Below are 9,393 nucleotides of genomic sequence, written 5' to 3' on the forward strand. Positions count from 1 at the left end.
CACTACTGTACACGCCGACACCGTGCCCGCACCTACAGCTGGGTCACTACTGTACACGCCGACACCGTGCCCGCACCTACAGCTGGGTCACTACTATACATGACCGTATGCTGAAGTAGTGACAGCCTGCAAGTCTCAGGCCTGGGCCCGGCTGCATAGAGAGGCCCTGTCCCTAAACTCCATGGAGAGATGCACTCAGCAGGAGAGGACCTTCCGAGCACGTGCTAAGGTCCAAAGAGTTAGCTGTTAGCTCGACTGCCCCAGATTTGCTCCTACGTGGCCCCGTGTGACCCCACGTGACCATGTGTGACCCAGAGCTAGTGAGGCCACTGGGGGTCCTACCCAGGGCAGGGTGTGTCTGTTGTGCCCTGGAGACCTAGGACAGGAAGTTGGGGATGTACCTCGTTTTACGGAGGGGTCTTCCCGCATCAGAGGTGAGGTGGCGGACACAGTGACTTTCACCCCCGGCTCCACGCAGGCTGAGATAACGATGTTGGCGTTGTGGTCAGATGAGACCTCGTACTTGTCTTCTGCCACTATCTGGGGTAAACATGACAGGAGCCCTAAGCACACAGAACGGTACTGCCCGTGTGCCCATCTGTCTACCTAGTGTGCCTGCTGCCAGTGCCAGCCCTGTGCTGGGAAAGCCTGGGCAACTTGAGACCCGCCAGGGAGGCTGAGAAGCCTCTGCAGTGAAGGGCACTGCTGCACATAGGACAGCAACTTAGTAGAAAAGCGGCTGGTGATGCATACAGCAGAACGGGAAGGAAACACAGCCTTTCACAGGCAGTCACCCTGTGGGTGCACAGATGCAACTGTGTGTGTGCATGTGTAACGTGTGTGAACATTGTGCGTGTGTAACGTGTGTGAACATGCGTGCATGTGTAACATGTGTGAACATGTGTGCGCGGGTGTAACGTGTGAACATGTGTGTGCGTGCGTAACATGTGTGAGCATGTGTGCGTGTGTGCCGTGTGAACATGTGTGCATGTGCAAGAACATGTGTGTGCGTGTGTAACGCATGTGAACATGTGTGTGCGTGTACATGCCAGTGCTGGGAATGGGGCCCAGAGCCTTGCACCTGCAAGTGCTCACCACTGAGCTACTGACCCAGCCCTGGGTAGAGCTTGTCATCCCCCTGCCTCAGCTGCTGAGATGACAGGTGTGTGGCTGATTCCTCTTTTGGGCATGTCAGGGCCAGAGACTGAAGTCAGAGTGTTTTTCAATTGTTTTTCCATCTTGTTTTGTTTGTTTGTTTGTTTTGGTTTTTCAAGACAGGGCTTCTCTGTGTAGTCCTGCCTTCCTGGAACTAGCTCTTGTAGACCAGGCTGGCCTCGAACTCACCGAGATCCGCCTGCCTCTGCCTCCTGAGTGCTGGGATTAAAGGTGTGCACCACCGCCAGACCTGTGAATGGCTTTTTACATGGGTTCTAGACACTGGAATCAGATGCCAACACGTATGTGCGAGATGATGGCGTCACCCCAGCCCTGTGGGCCTCTCCGCCATCTCCCCAGCCTTGCCCTTACCGACAGCTCTCTGGGCAGCTCCTGCTTGATCCTCTGTAGCAGGGAGTGTGTGGGCTTCTTGGAGCACAGCAGGGTCAGCTGCACACTGTGGTCCCCACGCAAGACCAGGCCCTTGGCCAGGATGCCGACCCGAACCACACCCTTGAGCATCCGCGGTGGTGGAGGCTCCAGGGTGCTGAGGAGACAGAGAAGCAGCACACGTCAGCAGGGAGAGATGGAAGGGTGCTGTACTCCTGAGCACCAGGAACCAGGCCTCTCTACAGCAGACGCCTGATGGGAAATGAAACACACCTCCATCCCCAGTATCCCTCAGTCCCATGCAAGCAATCCCATCACTGGAGAGGTCAGACATCTACCTCTCTATGATCTATCTCTATCTACATATCTATCTATCTATGATCTATCTACATCTACATATCTACTATGATATATCTACCTCTCTATGATCTATATCTACATATCTATCTATGATCTATCTACATCTACATATCTATCTATGATCTATCTATATCTTTCATGTGTGTACCTACCTATCTATATCTGAAACAAGGGTTCACTGTGGAGGCTGACCTCATACTCACAGCAATCCTCCTGTCTCAGTTTCCTGAATGCTGGATTCACCAACCCCTACACATGGGGGGTGGGAGGGATTTTCTCCACCAGAAGCCTTGGGAGACAATGGAGGTGAGACAGAGCTTTAACCCTGTGGCATCCATGGCCTCTGGCGTAGCACTAACCCATGCTGGCTGCTCTCCTCGGCCAGTGTGTCCGACACCAGTCTGAGAGCTCGTTCTGTGTGGGACACAGCTGTCTGGATGGCCTGCAGCTCCTCCTCGGTGGGATAGATGGAGGCATGCTTGCTCATGACATGCCGATCGTCACTGCTCTCTGGCCGGCGCCCCGACTGTGGGGAGAACTACGCTCATCAAGGGTGGGGTGAGGACAAGACAGCCAGCCCTGGCAGGACTGCGGAGAGGGTGCAAGGCCAGGCAGGCTGCAGGGAGCCCTGGCAGGACTTCAGAGAGGGTACAAGGCCAGGCAGGCTGCAGGGAGCCCTGGCAGGCTGGAGCTGGCTGTGGCCAGCATCTGAGCAGCTCCCACAAGGGAACACATGCCGGGGCTGAGGTCTGGGTGGGACAGCTCTTCTCTGGCAATGTTCTTCCATTCACAGGCCAGAGGCCACACAGGGCCTGTCCCCAAGCAAGAGGCCAGACTCAGGTCCCTACTCAGCCTAAGGATGGACATTTGTGGAGAACAGGAGGAAGCCACGGTGTGGGAGAGACATGCCATGCTGAACCCACATACTGGGTAGTCTTCACGGTCCTGAGGCTCCTGAGGCCTGGTGGGGACCGAGAAGGTTCTTACATGGCACATCAGCCCCCCTCACCTACCTGGCGCCGGGTGGTGGCCATTTCTGGCTTGGCAGTGGGAGCTGGCAGGGCCCAGGCGGGTGACTTGGGTGACTGCTCTTCAATCTGGGGCTGGGAAAGCTCCTCAAGTTCCCTGTTCTGTCCTTCCTGCTGTCTATGGCCAGATGTGGGGGGATACAGGGCTGTGATCACCAGAGAACCCCACAAACGCACTCCAGCCCCAGGGCCCAGGTGACCACAGAGAAGGTCTAAAGAGTGGAGCAGGACGGATGCAGAGACGCCAGAGGTGGAGGGCATCAGAGGTCGGGGGACACGGGGACATCAGAGGTCGGGGCACACGGGGACGTCAGAGGTCGGGGGACATGGGGACGTCAGAGGTCGGGGGACACGGGGACGTCAGAGGTCGGGGGACACGGGGACGTCAGAGGTCAGGGAACATCAGAGGTCAGGGGACACGGGGACATCAGAGGTCAGGGGACACGGGGACGTCAGAGGTCAGGGGACATGGGGACGTCAGAGGTCAGGGGACATGGGGACATCAGAGGTTGAAGGACTGTGAGGAGGTCAGAGGGGACATCACGGTCACCTTAGTTCAGAGCTCCAGCGCCGTGCATCCTCTAGTCTTGTCTGTGCCAGCTGCCGCTGCCGCTGCAGCCTCTTGACCAGCACCCTCTGCATGGGGCCACTGGGCCGGGCGTCCACCGGAAGTGTCGGGTCCACTTTCTTCTGCAAAGGCAAAGCCAGACAGATGATGCCACTAGAGGGGATGGACAGACTGAAGCAGGGGCCACCTCATGGGCACAGAGGGCCCCAACTAACACTCACCAGCTGCTTGTTCTCACAGAGCTGCCCCTCCCACAAGAGCAATGGAGGGAAGTGTGCTGTGGGGACAGCAGGTGACATGCAGGCCACAGCAGCCAAAACGGGTGCTTTGGGAAAGGTCCTGACAAGGTACTGGAGGTGTGGGCTACTCCTGCTCACTCTGCACAGCCTATGGAGCACAGGTGGGGTCAGGAGCGCAGCTCCACAGGGAGCCACCAAGGGGCATGCTCCATCTGTCCAAGTTCAAGCCGCTTGTGCTCACTGAGGGACTAGAAACACTGAGCCCGTGAGGAGCTGCAGCAGCTAAGCACAGGCTGGATCTCATTCAGCCCTGGCATTGAACATCTGCAGTCTCCTGCGTGGCCAAGGAGGAAGACTCCTGGTGAAGAAGAAAGCTATGGACCTGTCTGCCCACCCTCCTCCTGCACCCCATTCCTCTCCCACCGGGTGGTCCCGGCGGCCTCTAGTGCCCCTGCCGGACATACCCGGTACTGCAGCCGATGCCGCCGTCCGGTCAGGTGCATATCCCTGGCATTGCGGTCATTGAAGCTGCACTCGCAGAGCTTGCATCGGAAGCGGATCACCTTCCCCTCCTCGCTGCGCACCTAGGACAGAACACAGCTCAGCTGCCCACTGGCCAGCCCTAACGCCCTGGAGGATTCTGGGCACCAAGACACCCAGGACACTGGTGCTCCTGGTGGGGCTGGCAGGAGCCCAGGTTCTGCCCCTGGCCTGGTCCCCTCCTCCCCCAGCTCCACCCCGGGACAGAGCCCACATCCCATCACTTTCTTTGGTCTCCATGACTTCTGTCTAATGCTCTGTCTCAGCGGCAGGCCACGACAGCTGGCTCCAGCCTCTGAGACAAAGTGCAAGGCACAGAAGCACCCTGCACACACCCACACAGGTGACATCTGGGCAGGCAGGTGCCACGGAGCCAGCTGTGAGTGGAAACGGCTCTGCACAGGGCAGAAGCTTGTGAAGAAACCGTCTTCCCTGGGTGTCTGCGCAGTGGCGGGCAAGGGCTGTCCTTGGGCTGATAGTCGGGGCCCAGGACCTCAGGGTGGAGGGAGCTGGTTGATTCTTTTTTTTTTTTTTTTTTTTTTGGTTTTTCGAGACAGGGTTTCTCTGCAGCTTTGGAGCCTGTCCTGGGACTCTCTTTGTATACCAGGCTGGCCTCGAACTCACAGAGATCCTCCTGCCTCTGCCTCCCAAGTGCTGGGATTAAAGGCGTGCGCCACCACCGCCCGGCAGCTGGTTGATTCTTGCAGGAAAGGCCAGGGTGTGGAAGCCAACTGAGGTGCAAAGTGCCACAGCCTGGCCTGCTGGGTGGCAGGGTCCTGGTGCCCTGCCAGGCTTTCCTGCCCCCGGCCCTCTTAGCACACCCTGAAGGAGGTGGACATAAAGAGGGGCTGGCGAGTCTCGGGCGCGTGGCCCTGCATGGAGCTCACTCACCTCCTCCACATACTCTGTGCCCACTGGCTCGATGTCCCCATAGGTCCCTGGAGCTTCCCCAGGCCCTCCCCTGGTGGCCTCTGCTTTGGGGTGTGGTGGTCTCCTTTCTCCGGGTCGGCTGTGTGCTGTCTGCAGTTCAGGTGGCCCTGCCAGAAACCATGACTGGCTGCAACCCCAGGCTCTCCCCACCCCTTTCCCATAATGCCCCAGGAACCTGAAGCAGAGGCGCAGTAGCCCCCCCTTCCTCTGGAAGATCTCAGCGGCAACATGGAGCTGTGCAGCCACAGAAGGACAGGTAGAATGTCCAGGCTACGTGGGAACAGCTCAGAGCAAGGAAGCGAGTTGCTGCGCAAGTGGCCACTGACTGCCTGCTGAGGGCAGGTCACCTCACGGAGCTCCCAAGGACAGTGGCTTCCTAGTTAAACTAAGTTTCCACAGAGCTCGTGGTGCACACCCTGCTCATAAGTTTGAGGCAGGAGGATCACCAGTTTCAGGTCACCATGGGCCACACAGTAAGATCCTGTCTCAAAAACAAGAGATGGCCGGGCGGTGGTGGTGCACACCTTTAATCCCAGCACTCGGGAGGCAGAGGCAGGCGGATCTCTGTGAGTTCGAGACCAGCCTGGTCTACGATACGAGAGCTAGTTCAAGGACAGACTCCAAAACCACAGAGTAACCCTGTCTCGAAAAACCAAAAAAAAAAAAAAATAAAGAGAGATGGCCAGGGTGGCACCTGTCTTTAATCCCAGAAAACTGGGAGGCAGAGGCAGGAGGATCTGAATTCAAGGCTAGTCTGGGCTACAGAGTCAGAAAGAACTCTGACAGCCAGGAACCCTGGAAATCCTGTCAAAAAAAGAAAAACAAACAAAAACACCCCCAAAATACCTAAAAGCTGGGGGCATAGTCAGGGTATAGCCCTACCTAGAATCTCCAGTGAAGAGCTGGGGGTGTGGTCAGGGTGGAGTCCCACCGGAATCACCCCAGTGAGGGGCTGGGGGTGTGGTCATCTGCTCACATATAGGGAACTGGAGAGACCTGTACCCTTGCGTGAGGCTGTTGATCCTTTGGCTGGTGCTGGCCGGCCTGAGGTGTGTGAGCTGTAACTGCTGTGAGCTTCCTGCTTGACTGAGGTTTCAGGGGTGCTGTCCGAGCCTCTGGTGTAGGTGACACTCTGAGGCGTGGGCTCAGAGGGAATGGGCTTCCCTAGCCTGGTGTGCAACTTGAAGACCTGCAATGGATCCCACAGCTCTCAGTCAGGAGTGATTTTGGAAAACAGGGCACTTCACACCGAATTGGCTACTGGAGGGAATGTGGGGGCCGCACCCTGGTTTCTATACTCTGTGGGAAACTCCAAGCTAAAACACCTCCCAGAGCTACCTCCTGCCTGTGGGGTCCCATTTCTCAGCTGTAACACCTCTTTCTCTCGACCACCTGCGCTGGTTCCCACTGAATGTCGTCTACCTCCAATGCAGCCAGCTCTCTAGCTCCCCAGCGGTAGCCTGTGAGTGTGTGCACGAATAGGTGATTTGGGGGACCCCAGCTGAGACAAACACAAACACACTCATGCCCTGGGTTCAGTCAGACACTAGCCACAGTGCCACTGCCTAAGGTCGCTACCTCCAGCCACGGCAGAGCAGGCTCAGAGGCTCACAGTCGTCAGCCCCCCGCCCCGTGCCCTCTCCCCACACCTGCAAGTGCTCAGAGCTCACAGCAGGCTTGGGAGGCTCATACCTTCTGGTGCCTGGCTCCCCTCAAGTGAGCTGCATAGGCATCCGCCCCGGTGCAGGACACAGCACAGAGGCCACAGTGCAGGCTCTGGGCCCCTCGTGGACCTCCGCTGGGCTGTGTGCCTGTCCTCTGAGCTGCCTGCTTCTTCCTGTGCTTCTGTCCTTCCAGGTGATCCCGATAGGTCTGGAACAGAACGAGGTGGCCTGGGTGACCACACAGTCATCATCTGCAGGCTGCAGAGCTGGCTAGTGGGAGCTCAGAGGGACAGAGGACCCCTGCTTCCTCCAACACTTGTGCCCAAGAGAGGTATTAAATTACATGAGTCAGGCAGTATTACCGTCTCCCTTCCCTGACCTAAACTCCAACCAGGTTCTTAAGAAAATATTCACCAAGGGTTCGGTGGTTTGTCTGGGAACAGGGGGCTGCCACCAAATAACACCTGGATTTCCAGGCTGGGGCTGAAGTTTGTGACAAAGGCCTGAGTTTCATCCCCAGGACCTCAGGAGCTAGATGTGGGGTTGCTGGCCTGTCCTCTGAGGCAGGGGCGTCGGGAGCTCAAGGTAATCCTCAGCTCAGTTGTGAGTTCAAGGCCAGCCTGGGGTACACGAAACCCTCCTTAAAACAAAACAATTAAAAAACAAACAAACAAAGAAAAAGATAGATGCTGGGTGAAGTCAGGGTTAGAGCAAAGCTCCAGGGGATCCGACCCCCCGTCTGCCCCAATTGACAGGCACACGCAGGGCACAGACTCACATGGAGAAAATAAACGCAATTGAGAGCGCAGAGAAGCCCCTTGTAAGCTGACGCAGAGTGCGACACTTGCACACGTGTGAGCCTTGATCTCACAGAGCTCTCACAGACGAGCAACCGCAACCGTAGATCAGATGCACATCCGGGCGTCAGTGCCCACAGGGTCTGACAGCTCAGCCCGTGTGAGCAAAACGGGCTTGGGTCTTAGAATCATGAAAACCAGGCCAGCTGCAGCCCATGCGGCCCAGTGTGGCAGCGGGAGAGTGACAAGGACCCCAGAAACACAGAGCATGCCTGCACCATCACTGACTCGGGGTAAAACTAAGAAGGTGCTGAGGCCGGAGGATGGCAGGCTCAGAACAGCCTCAGCCACCGGGAGACGGCCTCAGTGTGCTCTCTCCTCTCTCCATTGTGTGTGTGTGTGGGGGGGGGGGGTGCATGTGTGGTATCTTTGTGTAAATCTGTGTGGTGTGTGTGTGTGTCAAGACAATCGTTCTGTGGTCATCTCTCAGTGCTTTCTTTCTTTTTTATTTTATTTATTTACTTTGGTTATTTCAAGACAGGATTTCTCTGTGTAACAGTCCTGGCTGTCCTGGAACTCGCTCTGTAGCCCAGGCTGGACTCGAACTCAGAGATCCATCTGCCTCTGCCTCCTGAGCGCTGGGATTGAAGGTGTGCCCCACCGCCCGGAGCTGCCACTGTTTTTGGAGGGTGACACTAAGCTGCCCACTGCCAGTGCTGACCTGCGGCCCGGCGCAGCTGACCCTGCAGACCTCACAGTAGTGCACAGAGGGTGGCCGGGGGCCCGCCTTGGGCTTCGGCAGCCTGTCCAGGAATGGCAGTGAGTCGCTGGTAAAGCTGGGGTCCCAGGGCCCGAGGCCTGGGCCACCCCAAGGGTCCGAGCCCACAGGAGCCATTGGGGATGTCTGTTGCTTCTGCAGGACCCGCTGGGACTTCAGTGGGTGGTCTGAGCTGTGGGTGCTCGGGCCTAGGAGGGCAAGAGACAGTACACTCAGCCAGGCTTACCCAGAGCAGGGAGGGGACAGTCACAGGGGTCAGCCTGTGACCTCCCATGGCCCCCAGCTGCAGCTCTGCCAGAACGCAAGGAAATTTTAAATTGAGACTGGAGCTGGCAAGATGGCTCAGCGGATAAAGGTTCTTGCAGCCAAGCCTGCTGACTTGTTCTTTCTAGAAGAGCACTCCCTTGGGAAGCTGTCCTCTGCCCTCCACATGCGCCGAGACACACGCGGTAACAAGTAAATGTCACAGACAAAAAGACACAAGACTGCTGGCCGGCTGGTGATGGTCACAACTTTAATCCCAGCACTCAGGGAGGCAGAGGCAGGCGGATCTCTCTGACTTCAGGGCCAGAAGGAGCCCCGCTTGGTCTGGTCCAGCCCAGGCCTGTTGTGTGTCTGTGCTGAGTGCTGAGATGTGGCCCCTGTGATGGCCATGGCCATCCCTTCAGAGGATCCCGACACTCACCTGGTCGGCAGAGAGAGGCTGCAGCTGGCTGCTCTGCTGTGTCCTCGCAGTTCCTGGGCACCTTTGACTCTCGGTAGCTGTGACCACCCTGCTGGAGCGTTCCATGGGACAGGGACAGAGAAAAGGAAACAGCTCAGTGAGGTGGGTGGGACAGAGAGGGTAGTGGGGTGGGACACTGGGGGGCAGTGGGGTGGGACACTGGGGGGCAGTGGGGTGGGACACTGGGGGGCAGTGGGGTGGGACACTGGGGTGGGACACT

At 57.5% G+C, this 9,393-nt stretch overlaps 1 protein-coding gene across 2 annotated transcripts in view; it reads right to left on the reverse strand.

Moving 5' to 3' along the window:
• Zfr2 (zinc finger RNA binding protein 2) overlaps window positions 1–9,393 on the reverse strand; it is a 20,270-nt gene that overhangs the window by 3,043 nt on the left and 7,834 nt on the right. The window contains exons 3-13 of one of the 2 annotated variants that reach the window (XM_013350714.2): window positions 9,135–9,222; window positions 8,393–8,637; window positions 6,903–7,082; window positions 6,213–6,399; window positions 5,172–5,317; window positions 4,205–4,324; window positions 3,484–3,623; window positions 2,919–3,051; window positions 2,265–2,431; window positions 1,528–1,702; window positions 402–540 (exon numbers count right to left, since the gene is read on the reverse strand). In XM_013350714.2, coding sequence (XP_013206168.1) covers window positions 402–540; window positions 1,528–1,702; window positions 2,265–2,431; window positions 2,919–3,051; window positions 3,484–3,623; window positions 4,205–4,324; window positions 5,172–5,317; window positions 6,213–6,399; window positions 6,903–7,082; window positions 8,393–8,637; window positions 9,135–9,222 — 1,720 coding nt within the window. Of the gene's footprint in view, window positions 1–401; window positions 541–1,527; window positions 1,703–2,264; window positions 2,432–2,918; window positions 3,052–3,483; window positions 3,624–4,204; window positions 4,325–5,171; window positions 5,318–6,212; window positions 6,400–6,902; window positions 7,083–8,392; window positions 8,638–9,134; window positions 9,226–9,393 lie in introns of both variants that reach the window. The other variant, XM_005359000.2, reaches the window with a different exon arrangement.

This window comes from Microtus ochrogaster, linkage group LG1 (assembly GCF_000317375.1).
Source record: "Microtus ochrogaster isolate Prairie Vole_2 linkage group LG1, MicOch1.0, whole genome shotgun sequence".
Classification (NCBI taxonomy): domain Eukaryota; kingdom Metazoa; phylum Chordata; class Mammalia; order Rodentia; family Cricetidae; genus Microtus; species Microtus ochrogaster.